This window comes from Carcharhinus amblyrhynchos, chromosome 15 (assembly GCF_965287045.1).
Source record: "Carcharhinus amblyrhynchos chromosome 15, sCarAmb.v2.hapA, whole genome shotgun sequence".
NCBI lineage: Eukaryota > Metazoa > Chordata > Chondrichthyes > Carcharhiniformes > Carcharhinidae > Carcharhinus > Carcharhinus amblyrhynchos.
This window is the reverse complement of record NC_137338.1, coordinates 64,084,855-64,105,474: the sequence shown is the minus strand read 5'-3', so window position 1 is coordinate 64,105,474 and position 20,620 is coordinate 64,084,855. Positions and strand designations below refer to the sequence as shown.

At 39.7% G+C, this 20,620-nt stretch overlaps 1 protein-coding gene across 7 annotated transcripts in view; it reads left to right on the top strand.

Moving 5' to 3' along the window:
* Window positions 1-20,620, top strand: part of rps6ka3a (ribosomal protein S6 kinase a, polypeptide 3a) — a 110,608-nt gene that overhangs the window by 72,247 nt on the left and 17,741 nt on the right. For all 7 annotated transcript variants that reach the window (XM_080204076.1, XM_080204078.1, XM_080204075.1 and 4 more), the window contains 8 exons: window positions 1,411-1,481; window positions 1,578-1,666; window positions 2,783-2,847; window positions 3,180-3,282; window positions 3,659-3,780; window positions 8,001-8,123; window positions 9,165-9,254; window positions 9,501-9,659. In XM_080204076.1, the coding sequence (XP_080060202.1) occupies window positions 1,411-1,481; window positions 1,578-1,666; window positions 2,783-2,847; window positions 3,180-3,282; window positions 3,659-3,780; window positions 8,001-8,123; window positions 9,165-9,254; window positions 9,501-9,659 (822 nt within the window). The remainder of the gene's footprint in view (window positions 1-1,410; window positions 1,482-1,577; window positions 1,667-2,782; window positions 2,848-3,179; window positions 3,283-3,658; window positions 3,781-8,000; window positions 8,124-9,164; window positions 9,255-9,500; window positions 9,660-20,620) is intronic.

Here is a 20,620-nt window from a genome sequence, read left to right as displayed (position 1 = left end):
TGAGGTATTACTCACTGTAAATGGTTTTATAAGCTGTAATTTCTAACGTGAAAGTTAGCAAATGTAGCATTGCTATTTAGGAAAGAAAGGAGAAAGAAAATGGGAAACTACAAGCCAGTTAGCCTGTCATTGGGAAAGTGTCAGAATCTATTGTTAAGAAAGTCTTAACAATGCCCTGAGAAAAGCATATTATAATTAGAACAAGTCAAAATATTTACAAAAAGGAAATCCTATTTGATAAATTTACTAGTTTTTTTTAGGATGCAACTCATAGGGTTACTAGATGAGGTGGTACACCTGGGTTTCAGAAAGTAAATAGGCAATGTAAGGACTCGGAGTTAGGAGTGACATATCAGCACATCAACTAAGATTAGTTAACAGAAAGAAGGATAAATGGGGCATATTCAAGTTGGCAGGCTGTGACTAGTGGAGTGCTATAAGGATCAGTGCTGGGGCCTTGCATATTTTTTTAAATCATTGAATTCATACAGTGCAGAAGGATGCAAATTGCAATGAGATATTAGAAAGGATAAGTGAGTGGGTAACAAGGTGGCAAATGGAATACAATGTGACTGACTGTGAGGTTAATCACTTCAGTAGAAAAGCAGAATATTAAAAGGCAGAAAATTTGCAAATTGATTCAAGAGCCTTGGATGTGCTTGTACAAAGAATTCAAAGTTAGTGTGAAGTTAGTCAATAATTAGGAAGGCAAATGGCATAACAAGTTGCCTCCATTGCAAGGGGATTGGAGCACAACCATAAAGAAGTCTTGCTACAGTTATGTAAATGAGACCATTCTGGAATACTGTGTGCAGTTTGGTCTCCAAGGAAGGACATACTTGTATTGAGGGTGGTACAGTGCAGGTTCACTAGATTGATCGCTGGGATGAGAGGGCTGTATCATGATGTGGTGAGTAAATTTTGGCTTATATTCTGTGGAATTTATAAGAATGAGATGACCACATTGAAACATTCACAATTATGAAGGGGCTTGCAATCTGGTAGATGTTGTGGCATTGTTTCCCCTGGCTGAGGAATCCAGAAATTGGGAGGGGGTCATGGTCTCAGCCTAAGGGGCTGATCATTTAGGGCTGGGAGGAGGAAACGTTCCTTCACTCGTTTTTGGATTCTCTAACCCAGAGTTGTGGATGCTACCATCATTGAATATATTTAATATGAGGTATGACAGATTTTTGGTGTCTCAGGGAATTAAGGGCAGCGGGCAGGAAAAAGGAGTTGAAGCCCCCAGATCAGACAACCATGCTGAATGATAGAGCAGGCTTAATGGGTTCTATGGTCCTCTTATTTCTTGTTTCAAGTTATGCTACATTTCTGGAATATAGCAGCTTTAATTCTAGTTTCTTCAAAAACAGTGCTCAAGTAAATTTTTGCTGTGTTTTGTCTCTTTAGTTTGAGATGCTTACAGGCACCTTGCCCTTTCAAGGGAAGGACAGAAAGGACACTATGACGATGATACTGAAGTAAGTAATAAATAATTGCTGTAATTTTTAATGCAAATTAAGTTGTTCTTAATGTTTTATTGTCAAGATTTTTATTGTTTGTATTTATTATTTCAGGGCAAAATTAGGAATGCCACAGTTTTTAAGCCCTGATTCCCAAAGCCTATTGCGAATGCTTTTCAAACGCAACCCTGGAAACAGGCTAGGTATTTACACTATTACTGTATGATAATTCAATATTGTGCAGTCAGTCTAAGACATCTTGTTATTTTTCCATGCTACTATTTCCTCAAATGATGTAAAGCCATACTGTTGCACAGTGGTCACAATATGGATAGTTCAGATTAAGATTTCAGGTGAAAAGTTCTTTTTCTTAAAAAAGAGTTTCATAGAATTATGTGATAGAGAAAGTAGCAATTTGACTGTTTTTGTCCATGCAGGTTGTCTGCTTGAGTTACTACCAATCCTCCACTCCTTTCAACGTTGTGCTGCAAAACTTTCTTCCAAGTGGAAATCCAATCCTCTTTTTATAAGTTACTCTTGAAATCTGCTTCCACCATCTTCCCAGGCAGTGCATTCTAGATCATAACACTCACTGCAAATTGAAATTCTTCTCTCCCTGACTTTTTTGTCGATCATCTTGCATTTGTCTGTTTTGGTTACCCATCCTTGAGCCAGTGGAGACAGTTTCTCATTATTAACTCTTTCATCAAAATGATTTACATGAAAAAGCTGTGGATTCTATAAATAATTTTGTGTGGATCCTGCACAGGGTTACCAGCGTAATGGAGGGGTGTAAACACTAAGCATGATTGTTTTTTCAGAAAGCCAACACTGGGGCGACTAGCTGAATGGCCTTATCCTATTTTGTAGGTTTTTGTTTTTTTAAATCTCTGATGTTAAATGTTGAGAATAGAAGTCTTGTTTTTAAGCATCCAGCCTGATTTGATATAGCTAATTTATGATCAGAAATTTAAATTAATCAGATTATTGCCTGGCAATAATCTGTTTACCAGTGGCTCAATGTTAAATTCTTCTATATTGCCACCTTTAATGGTCAGTTATATGTTCTATTGAGCATCTGTGATACTCAGCAAGAATGGCTTGAAAGTTAGTTATTTCATTAATTAAGAGCTATCTCATGATGGCTGCGTAGGTGAGGAAGGGAGATAATAGAAATTTCTTCCTTTCTCCCTCCATTTAACTTTTCCAATGAAAGTCTTCCACTGTAACAGAATTGAGTTGTATAGAGGGAAGTGGTGTTTGAGAGTTGGTGGGGAGAAAGATCACAAATAAATTGCAGATCTTTATTACATTGCCAGGAGCTGGTCCAGATGGAGTTGAAGAAATTAAAAGACATTCTTTCTTTTCCACCATTGATTGGAATGTAAGTATTATTTTCACAGTTTTTTAAGTCACATTTCTTGGATTTTAAGACATGAATTTTCTTGTTTTCTAATGTAAAATGAAATATTTTGTGTAAGCAACTATATTTTTTTTGAAATAATCTTCCAAGGCCATTTACAGAATTGCTTTGAAGTTTTCTGATATTCAAAGTAAGTTCCTAGTATTTGCTTTTTTATATTCTGTAATAGAAAAATTTAATGAGGAGGCATTTTCAAACCCTTAATCCAACTTTGTTTTTAGTTCCATTCTTGTGCAAAAATGCTAGCCACTGTTCACATTGACATGTCCACATAAACCTATTGCTTATTTCAGAAATTGTGCCGAAGGGAAATACAACCACCTTTCAAACCTGCAATTGGTAGACCAGAAGATACTTTCTATTTTGATCCGGAGTTTACAGCAAAAACGCCAAAAGGTAACTATATTGAAAATTCATTGCAAATCTTCAGTATATAATCATTAGTAATGTTTGGTTATCAGTTCAGCTTGTGCTTCTAAACAATAGTGCATCACAGTTAATACTGCATGCAAAACTTGCTGTTACTGTTTGACCTATAGCTGTTTTGATTTGCATGTGGTATTGGAGGATATAAATTAGTGGGTGCAGGAGTGATCATCAACCAGCGATGGGTGACCAATTCCTCCAATTGAAGATCCACACCTCTCGAAGATCACTCAGTCTGTGATATAAATTGCTGCAGCATGTGCTGTTTTGATTTGAATTCAATTTTAGTAGCATTTATGTGAAAATGCCCCACATATCATTTATTGTTGATTATAATATTATTTAGATTCCCCTGGTATTCCACCCAGTGCTAATGCTCATCAGCTCTTTCGTGGATTCAGTTTTGTGGCCATTACCTCAGAGGAAGAACATCAGCCCATGCAAACTGCTGCACATCCAGTTGTACAGGTAAAAGACAAGTCAATAAATGTTTAATTAAATTTTTCAACCATGGTTCATTCAAAGCTATTTCCTGATTCTTTTCGGCCACATTAAGTTGCAGTTACGTTTGCTTGAATGTGGCAAGTGAGACCATAAATATCTAAATCAAATTAGAACATAGAAAAATTACACAAACAGGCTCTTCGGTCCACAAGTTGCCCCAAACATATCTCTACCTACTAGGCTTACCTATAACCCTCAATCCTACTAAGTCCCATGTACTCATCCAGAAGCCTCTTAAAAGATCAAGTCCGCCTCTACCACCACTGCCGGCAGCCGATTTCCATGCACCCACCACCCTCTGAGTGAAAAACCTACCCTTGACATCTCCTCTGTACCTACTCCCCAGCACCCTAAACCTGTGACCGCTGGTGGCAGCCATTTCAGCCCTGGAAAAAGCCTCTGAGAATCCACTCGATCAATACCTCTCAACATCTTATGCACCCCTCACCCTTCATCTCTGTAAGGAGAAAAGACCAAGCTCTCTCAACCTATCCTCATAAGGCATGCCACCCAATCCAGGCAACATCCTTGTAAATCTCTTCTGCACCCTTTCAATGGTTTCCACATCCTTCCTGTAACGAGGCAACCAGAACTGAGCACAGTAGTTCAAGTGGGGTCTGACCAGGGTGTTATACAGCTGCAGCATTATCTCCCGACTCCTAAACTCAGTTCCTCGATTGATGAAGGGCCAGTACACCATACACCTACTTAATCACGTCCTCCACCTGCGAAGTCGATTTGAGAGTCCTTATGAACCTGGACCCCAAGATCCTTCTGATCTTCCACATTGCTAAGAGCCTTATCCTTAAACTTATATTCCTTCATCCCATTTAACCTGCCAAAATGAACCACCACACACTTATCCAGGTTGAAGTCCATCTGCCGCTTCTCTGCCCAGTCTTGCATCCTTTCCAAATCAAATTCTTTTGATCATTTTGTGATAGAAGTGAAATTCTTTGTTTTAATCATGTACTTTGTTATTGTTTCACTGTGCCATGGAGCAAACAGAGACAAAATCCAGTTCAGTCACAGATGATCCTGCATGTTGGCTGCAGGATATAAACACCATGTCTGATTGGGTAGCCAAGTAAATTTGTATGTATGTTTCTTTGGCAGGACCTTGTATTTGGCACTTCTAAATGACAAATGGAAATTTTTAAAAATATTTCTTTCCTTTGAAAAGAAAGGTAGTTACTTTGAAACCATCAGAGAAAGATGAGGCTGAAAGAAACTTTCTGTTGTCTTAGTAGTTAACCATTAAGGTTAATCAGAGAATATATAGCTGTTATAAATCTGCCCTGTGCCGTCTGTTCACTTATCTATTGACCATTTAATCTGTTTTTATAACCTGAGTCACAATCTGATGGATTGATTCTTCCATCATTAATGGTGATCATGAGAGCACAGGAAGCCTGGAAGGCAAAAAGCCATGAGGATGGATTTCAATTCACTTCCATGGTTTGACTAAATAAATCCAGATACTGGACATTGAAAGCAAATTTTGCCTGAGCCCCACTGTGCGTAACTATCTACTAAAAAACACCAGTTTCTAAAATCAGGGAAGCTGCATTTGTTAATATTGTAATAGTACAATACATTTTTTATATCACCATGTCACGTCCCTGGAAGTACTTTACACAGTTATTTAACTTTCAAGTGGCTGCAGGCTGTAATCTTGGCGAGTTATGATCTGCCATTTACCTAATGCCATTAAACTTGATAGGTTTCCAATTTGAATAAAATGTACTGACCAACTGTATATTCTGCTGTGCAGGATATTTATCAATGTAATTATTCTCTCCTTTAAATCCTTCATACATTCTTTGTAATGGGTGGGTTACAAAACCCTTTTAGCATACTTTCTTGTCCATGGGCACTTTATATTTTAAAATCCCTTGCCTGGATGTGTGCAGCTCCAATATCCAGGAGAAAGCAGCCCATCTAATTGGCACAGCACCCAACACCTTTAATGTCCACTCCCTCCACCACTGATGCACAGTTGGAGCAGTGTGTGCCATCTACAAAATGCATTACAGCAAATCACCGAAACTACTTCAACAATACCTTCCAAACTCATGACTCTACCATCTAATAGGAAATGGGCTGCAAATGCATGGGAACACCACCACATGCAAGTTCCCCTCCAAGCCGCATGCCATTCCTATTTGGAACTACAGCACCTTCCTTCATGCTGACTGGGTAAAAATCCTGGAGTTCCTTTCCCTGCAGCAGTTCAAGAAGGCAGTTCACCATCACCACCTCGACGACAATTAGGCATGGACATTTAATGCTGACCCAACCAGTCTACATTCTGAGAGAACTTTAAAAAAAAGTCACTTAAATTTCATCAAGTTGTGAATGACCCCTCTATTCAATGTGCAGTACATTCCAGATTACAATGTAGCCACATGCATACACCTTAGAAGGAACATTTCTCTCCTCCCACCAGTTTGATTCACTCTGTACTCAAAGGTCCCATTTCACCTCCACCATCATAAGTTATAACATACTTCTGCACTCATATTCCAATCCGTCTCTCTTTTGTCCTCATGTGTTCCATTCCCTTGACATGTTCCATTCTCTTAACTCATCAAAATCCAACTCTTGTAAATGGTCCGTTTGTCCTTTTCCTCTGATCCTTTTGTATCCCTCCTCACACGCCAGATATATAGAGCATGTTAACCCTTCTTTCCTGACATGAGTTTATATCTTGAGGAGAGTGGATGAAATGTTAATGGAGTGGTGGTGATGCGCACAGACTTGAATGTGTTTAAATAATAAACATTTTAAAAATCCATTCATCTCACCAAACAGTAAAATAAAAACTTTGATAATCAAATGTCTCTTGCATTGTCTATTAAACTAGACAGCTTCAATTAACCTATAGTTTCCTGTCTGGTATATGTGGCTCACTTAATGCTAAATGTAAGTTTTTGTTGGCAGTGCTTCAGATGCATGATCAAGGACAATCTGCATCATAATTTCTGCCTTTCATGGTGCTCATTGAAATGCTTTTAATCAACTTCATTGCAGTGTAAGATGATTATCTATCCATGGGCCATGCCAACAGGCTTGTGATGATTTGTTGCTGTGGGTGGTGTTCACCAGCTGCTGAATAGTGAACACTCCTGAGTCTTACTCAGATCTTGAGCGAGCAACCAGATGCTATGTAAACAGTGTCACTGTATTATCTGGTAATCTCCAGGCCTATTCCTGATGGTTAAGCTTTTGTAAAACTCATTATCAAGATAATCCTGACAATCTGATTAGTCAGTCATAACATATGTTCCTGTCTGACCTGCTGCTTCATCCAAGTACAATTTGAAAGGCATAATAAAATTATTCAGTCATAATGCCAGGAAAGGGTCGTGGAAACCTAAAACTCTTGCCCTACCCAAAAACCTTGTTGAGGTTAGGTCAATTGAAATTTTCAGCACTGAAATTGATTAAAGTTTTGTTATTTAAGGGTTGTATGGAGCTAACATTGGCAGATGGAGTTGAGATTCAGATTGGTCATGACAAATCAAATGGCTGAATGGGTTTGAGGAACTGGTTGACCTACTCCTGTCACTGTGTTCTCTGGACTGTTTCAATCCTCTTCACCCATGATTTTTTTTTTTCATTTGCTCCTCCAGCAACCCACATGTGTAGAATATTTAGTTCTTTGAAAGCGGTTAGAAGTAAGAAAAGGAAACTGGTGCAGTGATCAGCACTGCTGCCTCAACGCCAGCAACCCAGGTTCAATTCCGGCTTTAGGTCACTGTGGAATCTGCACATTCTCCCCATGTCCACATGGGTTTCCTCTGGGTGCTCCGATTTCCTCCCACAGTCCAAAATTGTGTGGGTTAGGTTGACTGGCCGTGCTAAATTAACCCTTGTGCCAAGGGGATTAGCTGGGTAAATATGAGGGCCTATGGGAATAAGGCCTGAGTGAAATTATGGTCAGTGCAGACTTGATGGGCTAAATGGCCTCCTCCTGCACTGTAGGGATTTTATGAACTGGTAAGTACAGAGACAGTGGAGCAGAATGTGTGGAAGGTGATAGGCTAAATAGATTAAGCATACTGTTATGATTGAGTTGTATTTCCAACTGATTATTAAAGTTAACTGTTCTAAATCTCCAAGACAGTTTTACTTTATGATTCAAAAATCAGCATTTGTTATTTTGATGACTTCTTTTGCAGCTACACAGAACCAGTATTCAGTTTTTAGACAATTATGACCTGAAAGAGGATATTGGTGTAGGTTCTTACTCCATCTGCAAACGATGTGTGAACAAATCTACTAACATGGATTATGCTGTCAAGGTATGTGCCTACATGAATGCATACATTCTTGTGCATTTTAGGGTGAATGTAATAGTGGCTACTCTAGACTGAAGAGCGTCTTTCAAGTAAACCTTGCTTTAGCTGTCCTGTAGCAAGTCATCAAGGATCCTTCACAGCAGAAGCATGGAGGAATGCCACTGCAAGTTCACCTCTAAGCCACATACCATCCTGACTCAGAACTAATCACTATTCCTTTGCTGTCACTGAGTAAAAATCCTGAACTCCCTTCCTAACAGCACTTTGGGTTCAGGAAGATGGCTTGCCATCACCTTCTCCAGGGAAATTAGAGGAATGTGGGCCCAGCCATTGACAGTCACATCCTGTGAAAAAATAAAGTAGATTTACTTATCTGCACCATATAAGATTTTCTGGGTTAAATTTTCCTTTTCTTTTAAGGTTTGGCAACATTTATACACAGTCCCTAATTGCCTTGAGAAGGTTCTTGTAGTGATTGTGTTCCTTAAATGATGATGGTTGGGCATTTCAACATTTTGACTCAATGGCAGTAGTCAAAAATTGTACATGAGTCTGTACAGTAGTACGAAGAAAATCTCTAGAAAATCAGTATTTAAGAGCGAGGTAATATTGCATTACTGTGGAACCTCATTCCATGTTCTCACTGGAGATGTTGCACACCTCTTCCTTTAAGAATATTTAAAATTGACAAGTATTATCTCATTCCAACAAGCAATGTGGTTGAGTTATTTGTAGAGTGGTGCTGTTAATTTGTCTTTAATTAATAAAACATCAGTTATGTTGTTGCTTTGCAGCTTCATTGTAGTGTTTATGAGTTACGTATCTATATCCATTTAAATTTATATTTTGTAACTGTCAAATATCACTTCTAGCAAATGAGTCTAAAACAGTTTTGTATAAGTCAACCTGGAAATTACTTTAAAGGGGTAAAGTAGAAATCAGAAAACATTTACATAATTTCAATACCATGTTTTGATTTTCAGTTTGTGTTGATATATATATATACATCAGTGTTTTCCTGCACACAACAATAATTTTTTATAGATAATTGATAAAAGCAAGAGAGATCCTTCTGAAGAGATTGACATCCTACTTCGATATGGGCAGCATCCCAATATTATCACTTTGAAAGATGTAAGTGCAGATTTTCATTAAGTTCAGTAACACTGCTTTCTCTTAATTTTGTAGATTACTGTTGTATATATCCTGCTATTTTACAATACTGTAATGCCCTGTAGTACTGTCTAGTAACAATAAATAAAACAATTTTTCCACATCTAACATGATCACTAAAAATAGCATGGAAAGAGTATTAATTATGTAAATGGAAATGGCTCAGTATTGCTTATAAATCTCATGACTTTGCTGTCATTTTTGCAGGTTTATCATGATGGTAAATATGTGTATCTAGTGACAGAACTCATGAAAGGGGGAGAATTGCTGGACAAGATTCTCAGGCAAAAGTTTTTCTCTGAACGCGAAGCCAGTGCTGTACTGTACACCATAACAAACACTATGGACTATCTGCATGCACAGGGGGTAAATATAAGTTAATACACTTCAACATTTTGATGCTTTTAGCAGCAATAGAGAAAATTGCTGTTCATTTATTCTGGTAATGCTGTAACATCATGGACATAGGTTCATTTTTAGGTTAAATATAATTCAGTAAACAATTCTGAGCTAATTTGACCCCTTTTTTTGAGGTTAAACATTTTGGGGTGTAGCTTTCATACTGATCAAGTTAGAATCAAAATGTCTGGTATGTCTTTCCTGTGAGATTGAGTAGCGTTGCTCGGCAATTCAGATTTTAATTTTTAATATTTAAATGATTGTCGCTAAAGGGGTGATTCAGTGACTTTAAGACCACTGAAGTCTATCTTTTCAGCAGATTTTATCGCTTATGATGTAAGAAATCTCTGCATGGTCTAAATAACTATTCAGTTATCTCTTGCAAATGGGAAGACCCACTGGGGACCCAAGGGTTATTCTCAGTAATGATTTTGTCGTACTGCTGCTATGTCTTGCTTTACAACTAAGCCCAGAAGGCACACAACTCAGTTTCTTCCACTGGCAACAGTTGTATTTTGAGATTTTATTTTGCTACAGTTGTACAGAGCATTGGTGAGACCACATTTTGGAGTGGTGTGTGCACTTTTAGTTTCCTTATTTAAAAAAAATGTAATTACATTAGCAGCAGTTCAGAGAAGGCAGAAGTAGATAAGATTATTGACTGAAAAGGGAATCAAATGGTTCTGGTGGTAGACAGGATGGTGGTGGAGAGGCCGATTATTAAATGGAGGAGCAAGCTTGAGGGGCCAAATGGGCTGCTCCTGTTTCTGATCTGTAGGCTGTTTCATATTTCAGTTTTAGTTCTTGAGATTTGAATTATGTACAAAAGCTGTCTCCAGCCTTCTGTGTTGTCTACCGTGAAAATTTTATGATTATTGTTTTCTGTGTTCACACTGTCTTGGTCAGTATGTAAAATAAGTTGGTGGTGTCCTGTTGGTCACTTCATTTATTTAATTCAGTGTTGACATCAATTGATGTCTTCACCTAGAACCAAGAATGGAGCTGCCATAGCTCTTTCTGGGTGACCATCTCCAATGTTATTGGTTTTTAGAGTTGCAAAATCCATTCTAAACTAACTTACTAGAAAATTGTCATTGATAATTCAGTGTCATGATTTGTAACTCCATGCAGAGAGTACTTGGAATCCACTTTAGTTGGTTTCTAGGGATGCGGCAAATGTGCACCTAATACTTGCATTAGCTCAAAACTCTTAGGAAAAGGCATTAAAGTAATAAGACAATTCTGGATGAGGAAGGATTAGTTTTTTTCAGAAAAATTCTGTGATTCAATTTCAGCATACAATTGTTTCTTGAAGTTTCCAGAGTTTGTCCTTTTTCAAAGCTGAGTCCATACTTTGATTCCTCTACTGCATGATATTTACTCCATGAAATCAATCCTATTTACCATTTATATAGATGATCTGGAGGAGGGAACCGAGTGTATGGTGTCGAAATTTGCTGATGACACCAAGATTGGTGGAACGGCAAATTGTGCGGAGGGTGTGGAGAGTCTACAGAAGGATCTAGATAGGCTGGGCAAATGGGCCAGGAACTGGCAAATGGAATTTAATGTTGGCAAGTGCGAGGTGGTCCACTTTGGTAGGAATAATGGTAGGAAGGATTATTACTTACGTGGCGAAAAACTGCAGCAGGCGATGGTGCAGAGGGACCTCAGGGTCCTTGTGCATGAGTCGCAAAAACCCAGCTTGCAGGTGCAGCAGGTGGTCAGGAAGGCTAATGGGATGCTGGCCTTCATAGCGAGGGGGATTGAATATAAAAGTATGGAGGTCTTGCTGCGGCTGTATAGGGCATTGGTGAGGCCACAGCTGGAGTACTGTGTGCAGTTTTGGGCGCCGTACTTACGCAAGGATATTTTGGCCTTGGAGGGAGTGCAGAGGAGGTTTACTAGGCTGATGCCAGAGTTGAGGGGGTTGAGCTATGAGGAGAGGCTGAATAAATTAGGCTTGTACTCGTTAGAGTTTAGAAGAATGAGGGGAGATCTCATTGTGACGTATAAGATGATGAATGGGATGGATAGGATAGAGGTGGAGAGACTCTTCCCGCTCAGAAAGGGTAGTAGGACTAGGGGGCACAGCCTCAAGATAAAGGGGGGTGCGGTTTAGAACGGAGTTGAGGAGGAACTTCTTCACTCAAAGGGTGGTGAATCTCTGGAATTCTCTGCCCGTTGAAGTGGTGGAGGCTACCTCGCTAAATATTTTTAAGACGCGGGTTGATGGGTTTTTGATAAGAGAGGGGATTAAGGGTTATGGGGAGAGGGCGGGAATGTGGAACTGAGCCACGACAGATCAGCCATGATCTTATTGAATGGCGGGGCAGGCTCGAAGGGCTAGATGGCCTACTCCTGCTCCTATTTCTTATGTTCTTATGTAATCCTAAGTTTGCCTGTCATTCATTTGAAAATGTTTTCTTGTCCTACTGTAATTTATTTTATAATAATCTGAATTTACCTTTCCTCCCTTGACTATCTTGTTACCTCTAAGGTCACCTCTTGATGCCTCCTTTTTAAGATTATAAAGCCCAAATGTTTATTCATAGCCCAATCAGACATGAGAGGTTTAGCCCCTTAGCTGTTATGTGCACTATCTTTAGTAACCATTATAGTGAATTAACCAGAACTAGCCACAGCACTCTGTGCGGTCTGATCAGAGTGCTGTACAAATTCCTCTGACTTCAGAATCAGAGAATGGGTACAGCACAAGGCAGTGGGCTGATGGGAAGGAGGACAGTTAGCTCAATGTGTCCACATTAGCTTCCTTTTAAGAAAGTTCCACTTTCTCTCCCCAAAGCCCTTCAATTGTTATCTCCTCAGATAATTATCCAATTATTTTGAAATTGACAATTGAATCTGTCTTCACCATGCACTTGGGAAGAGCATTTGAGATTCTAATAAAGATTTTCTTTGTCACCATTGCTGCTTTTGCCAGTTATGAGTGGTCCCCTTGTTCTCCAACCTTTCTTCCAGTGGGAATTATTCCTCCCTTTCTGCTATATCAAGATCTCATTATCTCTTCTTTCAAATCTCTTAATCTTCCTTTCTGTATGAAAAACAGCGTCAGTTCGTCCTCAGCTGAAGGCTTTCATCTTCAAGACTTCGTAAATCTGGTTTGTATGCCTTCCAATGCCTTCACAGCTGTGGTGTCCAGAATTGGACACAGTTGAGGTTGAATCAGTGAATTATAAAGGCTCACCATAATTTGCTTGCTTTTGTACACTCTAGCTCTATTTACTAAGCCCAAGATTCCATATGCCTTATTAACAGCTTTCTTAAACCTGTCATCTTTGCTGATTTGGGTCCATATGCCCCAGGTATCCCTGCTCCTGCAAGCACTTTAGAATTATATTGCTGTTCCTCATTAGTTCACTATCCTGGATATCTGCTTAAATATTCTGTTGTTTGTTTTGCAATTGTTGAATGTTAAGCTTACTAAAAACTGCTAAATCTCTTGGTTTTGTCCGTAGTTGTTTCAACATCATTGCTGAGCCTGTTTGTTACATTTTTGCATTTTGCTATTTGGAACACTTTGCCCTAGTTGGCATTAAATTTACACTTTCTTTTTTTGCCTACTTAAATATTGTAGCTAACTTATGCTGTAATTTCTAAGCTATCACTTCATATTTCACCATCCCTTCTAATTTATCATCTGCATATTTGATTGCTTTGTGTTACATTTGAGTCTAATATTGGCAAATAAAATAAACAGTTCCTGGGCACGCCAGCACATTCTTCCTCACCAGTATAATTCCTAAAATGACTCCTTTTCTACCCCTTCAGCTAATTACTCATTCTTTGAGTTATCATGGCTTCTTACATAATTTACATGGTGACCCTTTATGTGCAACATTTTTGGTGGCATTTTCTGGTAGCATAGTCTTTTGTACGGCTTATTATCCTAGTTCACTTGAACTCCCATTTGCTCAAGGAAGCAAAGGAGGTTGGTTAGGGAGGATCTCGCCCTTCTGAATCTGTGATTCATGTTTGCTTGCTTTTAGTTATGCAAATAACCTTTTTTGGGTTTTCTTTTGAATGGATCTGTTGTTGCTTGTCACTTTTGTCCTTTTTCTTTTAATTATGGGCACCTGATTGCCTGTTTCAGTCTACTGAAACTTTGCTGGATGCCACCTCCATTGAGCTGTGCCTCAGGACTCCAGCAGCACTCTGTAATAAATATCATTTGTCCCAAGAGATTTTCATTTTGGGCTTCTTAGACTTTCGTCTTGAAGTTGAAATCCATGGTTTTACTTGGATTAACCAGATTTGGTAACATGTTGCTCAGGTCTTTGTGGATACAGTCATAGCAATTTAACTGTGTAAAGTGTTTATCCAACTCAGTCCTAAATCTACTTCCACTTATTTTGAGGCCATGCCCCCTAGTTCTAGTTTCACCTGCCGGTGGAAACAACTTCCCTGTTTCGATCTTCTCTCTTCCTTTCATAATCTTATGTTTCTATAAGATCTCCCCTGATACCTCTGAATTTCAAAGAGTACAGCCCCAAATCTACTCAGTCGCTCCTCATAAGCCAACCCTCTCAACTCTGGAATCAACCTAGTGAATCTCCTCTGCACCTCCTCCAGTGGCAGTATATCCTTTCTCAAGTAAGTAGACCAAAACCGTACACAGTACTCCAGGTGTGGCCTCACCAGCACCCCAGGTTACAGCTGCAACAGAACCTCACTGTTTTTAAACTCCATCCCTCTAGCAATGAAGGACAAAATTCCGTTTACAGCGTTAATTACCTGCAAACCAACTCCTTGTGGATCTTGCACAAGGACACCCAGGTCTCTCTGCACAGCAGCGTGCTGCAATTTTTTTACCATTTAATTAATAGTCCATTTTGCTGTTCATCCTACCAAAATGGATGACCTCACATTTATCAACTTTGTGCTCCATCTGCCAGACCCTCGCCCACTCACTTAGACAAAGTACCTTTGCAGACTTCCAGCATCCTCTGCACACTTTTTGGTCTGCCACTCATCTTGGTGTCATCTGCAAATTTTGACACATTACACTTGGTCCCCAACTCCTCTAATTATCGATGTAAATTGTAAACAATTGCAGTTCCAACACTGATCCCTGAGGCACGCACTAGTCACTGATCGCCAACCAGAAAAACATCCGTTTATCTCCACTCTTTGCTTTCTGTTAGTTAACTGATACTCTATCCATGCTAATACATCACCTGAAACATTGTACACTTTATCTTATATAGCATTCTTTGGTGTGGCATCTTGTATCTGGATTCCCAGAAGGCATTTGACATCACATCCACAGGTTCCCCTTTGTCCAATGCACATGTAATGTTCTCAAAGAATTCCACCAAATTAGTCAAACATGACCTTCCCTTCACGAACCCGTGCTGCGTCTTACCATGGGACAATCATGTTTACTAGTTTATACTATTCTCCATTTCAAGCTTGCTGTACCTATTTAGGTTTTCAATTCTGTCTCCTACTGTAGTACTGAGATTTTTTCTTCATTTAACTTCTCCCACTACGTCTCTCTTATGCCCTTCCTTGTTCCTGGCAATCATTGTTCTGCGTATTTTGAATACATCATAATGTATTTCATTCGTATCTGTTCCATGTTACTTTGATTTTGATTTATTATTGTCACATGTATTAATATACAGTGAAGTATTATTTCTTGCATGTTATACAGACAAAGCATACTGTTCATAGAGAAGGAAGGGAGTGCAGAATGTAGTGTTGCAGTCATAGCTAGGGTGTAGAGAAAGATCAATTTAATGCAAAGTAGGTCCATTAGAAGTTTGAAGACAGCAGGGGAGAAACTGTTCTTGAGTCGGTTGATACGTGACCTCAGATTTTTGCATCTAGTTTTAGCAATGTATTTATGGCACCAATGGGACATTTAGCAGTAACACAAGTTGGAGGATTCAATGCTGGCAGTATTCAACATTGTTTAGGTATGGGGGAACAAACATCAATGTGAAAGAAGAAACATAAGGAAATGAAGATTTCTTTTAGAGCAACCTTTTGCTCTAAACCTTTTGGTTGCTCTAACAGACAACAGGAACTGGGTGGAAGAATGAACCCCAGGAATAACGAATGGTAACCTGTGTTTCTGGTGTGACTGGATATATCATTATGCAATGAATTGTCCAAAATGGAATAACAGGGTCTTTGAAATGACACATGATAAAAGAAGGATTGGAAAGGCAAGACAACGATACTGATTAATTAGAAGCAATTGTACTGATTACTAGAAGCTTCAGCCCAGTAATGGGTGTTGTAGTCGCGGATTTGTTTAAATGTGGGTGCAAGTCCACAGAATGTGGAGTGAATTGATTAGTGTTACTTGGATTCTCTGAATAGTTAAGACCAAAGTAAGATGAAGGAATATGAAAGTTTTACTTAAGGTTCAGGATGATGCATTAAAAAGTGTTGATTCAATGTAAAATAGCTGAACTAAACCATTTTATCAGCATAGATCCAATGAACTACCCTTACTGTTCTGTTTATGAAAGAACTGAGATGAAATTAGAAATGGAACAGAAGGCAATTGTTTTGAGGAAATATGTACATTTAATGTTTACATAATAGGGACATTATTGTTTCTCTCTCATTTGTAATGTTAAAGAAGTGTTAATGACATCGGGGGGGGGGTGGGTAGGAGTTTAAAAGAAAAGAAGCAGATTGTTTTAAAACAATGTTGGCAGTTTGCCCATTCATCTTATTAGTTAAAATTCTACTAAAGGATCTAGGAGTAATGAGTGATAAACATGATAAACTTGTATAAGAGATCAGTGAGAAATGTGATATATGTAAAGAAAAAAGGACACCCATTAGAAAGAAACTTAAAGGTATGGGATATGGATTTAAAAAAAAACTTCCAAGGCCTGGCAACTAGATTCAGTCTATCAACAGTAACATTTAGTGAAGACAAGGTAATTATGGATAAGTTAATGAAACAAATGGATAGGAACTTGATTGGGAGCACTGGCTGAATTCCTAACTCTCAGTAGAGGAGAATTTAGAACATAGAACACTACAGCACAAACAGGCCCTTCGGCCCACGAGTTGAGCCGATCACATCAACACCACCTACCAATCTATAGACCTATCTATAACCCCCAATCCCATTAAATTCCATATACTCATCCAGAAGTCTTTTAAAAGACCCCAGCGAGTTCGCCTCCACCACCACTGACGGCAGCCGATTCCATTCACTCACCACCCTGAGTGAAAAACTTTCCCCTAACATCACTTCTGTACTTGCCTCCCCGCACCTTCAATCTGTGTCCTCTCGTAGCGACCATTTCAACCCGGGGAAATAGCCTCTGAGAATCCACCCTATCTATTCCACTCAACATTTTATAAACTTCTATCAGGTCGCCTCTCAACCTTCGTCTCTCCAGGGAAAAGAGTCCCACCTCCCTCAACCTAACTTCATAAGGCATGCCTCCCAGTCCAGGCAACATCCTTGTAAATCTCCTCTGTACCCTTTCAATAGCTTCTACGTCCTTCCTATAGTGAGGCGACCAGAACTGCGCACAGTACTCCAAATGAGGCCTGACAAGGGTCTTATAAAGTTGCAGCATTACCTCCCGATTCCTAAACTCAATCCCTCGATTAATGAAGGCCAGTACACCATACGCCTTCTTGACCACATCCTCCACCTGCGAGGCCGATTTAAGAGTCCTGTGGACCCGGACCCCAAGATCCTTCTGCTCTTCAACACTACTAAGACTCCTGCCCTTGATAGTGTACTCGTTCATCCCATTGGTTCTGCCAAAATGGACAACTACACATTTATCCGTGTTGAAGTCCATCTGCCACTTCTCCACCCAGTCCTGCATCCTATTTATGTCCTGCTGCAACTTTTGACATCCTTCCAGACCATCCACAACACCACCGACCTTCGTGTCATCAGCGAACTTACTTACCCATCCCTCCACTTCCTCATCTAGGTCATTTATGAAAATGACAAACGGCAAGGGCCCTAGAACAGATCCCTGGGGCACTCCACTGGTGACTGACCTCCATGCTGAAAAAGACCCATCCACAACCACTCTCTGCCTTCTGCAGGCAAGCCAGTTCTGGATCCACAAGGCCAAAGGCCCTTGGATCCCATGCCCTCTCACCTTCGCAAGAAGTCTTGCATGGGGGACCTTATCAAACACCTTGCTGAAGTCCATGTACACCATGTCCACTGCACTTCCTTCGTCAATGTGTTCAGTCACATTTTCGAAGAACTCAACCAGGTTCGTAAGGCACGACCTGCCCTTGACAAAACCATGCTGACTATTTCTGATCATGTCAAACCTCTCCAAATGCTCGTAAGTCTTGTCCCTCAGAAGCCTCTCCATCAGCTTACCAACCACTGAGGTCAGACTCACCGGTCGGTAATTTCCCGGGCTATCTCTGTTCCCTTTCTTGAAAGTAGGAACTACATCCGCAATCTTCCGGAACCTCTCCCGTCTCCATTGACGACGCAAAGATCATCGCCAAGGGCTCTGCAATCACTTCCCTCGCCTCCCACAGTATCCTGGGGTACATCCCATCTGGTCCCGGCGACTTATCTATCTTGATAGAATTCAAAAGTTCTGTTATGGTACGAAAGTTATAATTTTGCAGGAGACTCAAGAGAGTGAGAGAATGATTCGGTATACAACAAGATTAGGTTCACACTTCGTACCTTTATTTATCCTTACTTATCTATCCTTATTTATCTATGGTATACAATTACATTATACATACAGTATTAAGCACTCAAAAAGAAGAACAGCTACAATTACAGTCTACAGACGGTATTAAGAAGAAGAGTTACGTATATTTACCATCAGGACTGTGCCTTCATCCTTCCAACGACTGGGGAGCCCATTTCAGTCTCGGTGAAGGACCAACACGTTGTCCTGATAACGACCGGGCGATGCGCGCTTATCCCACGGTTGAGCGTCCACCGAGACAATGGGAATCCCCCTTTTTAAAGGCTGAGGAATGAGTTGATCAGGCTCATTCCTCTGCTCTGATATCCAATCAATGACAGTCCTGAGAGTGTTCACACGCTGTTCCCGAGTACTTCACGCGATTACATGAGTTACTGTGCATCACCTTTGTTTACTTGTGCAGTTTGGCACGTATACCCTTGTTTATGTACGCAAATAGGGCTTTTATCACCTTGTTTGCTTATGTATGTAGTCTGGTACATACGCAAATAGGGCTTTGTAAGTTTTAGTGTTGAAGAATCTTTAATGTGTTTTTGGATTGTATTGAGTGCCCTGTTAACATTCTGTGATCTAGGAGGCATTGTTTCGCGGACCAGACATTGATTACTTCTATTACAAGTTCTAACACATCCTCCTCCTTAATATCCACGTACTCAATCTTTTCCATCTGCTGCAAAACCGTAGCAAAATCTCCCAGATCAGTTTCCACTGTGAATACTGAGGCAAAGTACTCATTAAGCACCTCTGCCATTTCCTCTGGTTCCACACAGACCTTTCCCCCTTCACCTTTTATAGGTCCTATCCCTTCTCTTCTCATCCATTTGCAAGCAATAAATTTGAAAGTATGTACAAACATGGTAGTAATGAATACAACAGTGGAAAGTTTATTTGGTAATGGGATTTGTGAAAGAAATCACACAGTAATTGACAAGATCTTTCTTAGCTCACCAACTAGGCCGTAAGGTGACATCTGCCCTGGTTTGTGTGAAAAATTCACTTCAAATGGTTCAGTGTTCCAGTCCTGTCAGTTAGGTTATGGGAGAAATCTAAAAATACTTTCAATGCATAATCGCCTGGACTTGGAACGGGCCATGTCTAATTCAATTATTTTTGAGTGCTTAAATGTTTGCACAGAGAGAGGCATTTATCAGGGCAGAGATTTCACAAAATTTGGTGAGCTTTACAGCCATAAGAAATAAACTTTAATCCAAGGGTTATGGTATATTACAGAAAAGGGCAGAATGAATGGAAGAGCACAGGTAAGGTTGTAAACAATGGTGGAAAAACAGTAATTTTGCAACATGGCGATCAAAATCCTCACATCTAAAGTGATGCTAAAGTGCAAGATGAGGCTATTTTTCTCAAAGGACAACCATCCCAAGTTGGCACTGAAGTAGTATATATGCCAGTAGGGGCTACTTATGGAGGGATGCCACCATTATAGATCAGGAAAAACCAAACATTGGCTAGCACACAAGATGAGGGACAGGAGGTCCCATAGATTGACAATGAGATAAAGATGTGGTAGGCCAAAAATGCAGTGAGTTCTGAAAGGGGACTGGGAAGTGATCATGCTCCTAGGAAAAGATCATGAACTTACAAAAAAGTCTTAAGAATCCCTTCCTTAAGAGGAAGAGATCATGTAGCAGTAGCCGAGAAAAAGAGGAAGGTAAACAGAGTTCATAGTTTGACAAGAACTGTAGGACAGACTGGCAATGCCACTAGGGGTAGAAGCCTTTATGATCGAGAAGTTTATTGGCTACTAACATTTAAAAGTTGATAAAGGATGCTGAACAGAGTTGGAAAGAATTTGTAAACATTGCAAAACCAGGCAAGAAACAGCCAGCCTTAACACGTTGTTGGATGTACACAGAAAAGGTACTTCCTGGTATCAAGTATAAGGTCAAAACTAGGCAAGTGGTTTGGGATTTGAAGAAAGACTTGGTAGTCAAGATGTCAGGGTGGACTCCCTACTACAGGAAAAGTGAGCTTGAAGATTTTCTTGGCTCTTTTAGCAACATATTCCAAGGAGGTAAATCAATAAATATAAAGGCTGCATTTTTTTTGCAGGGTGAGAGATTTTAAGGTGAAGTGTTTTTAAAACTAGCTAAAGAAGCTGGTGATAACAAAGGGAAATTCTGGAAATTGTTTGTTTATTAGTGTCACAAGTAGGCTTACATTAACCCTGCAATGAAGTTACTGTGAAAATCTCCTAGTCACCAC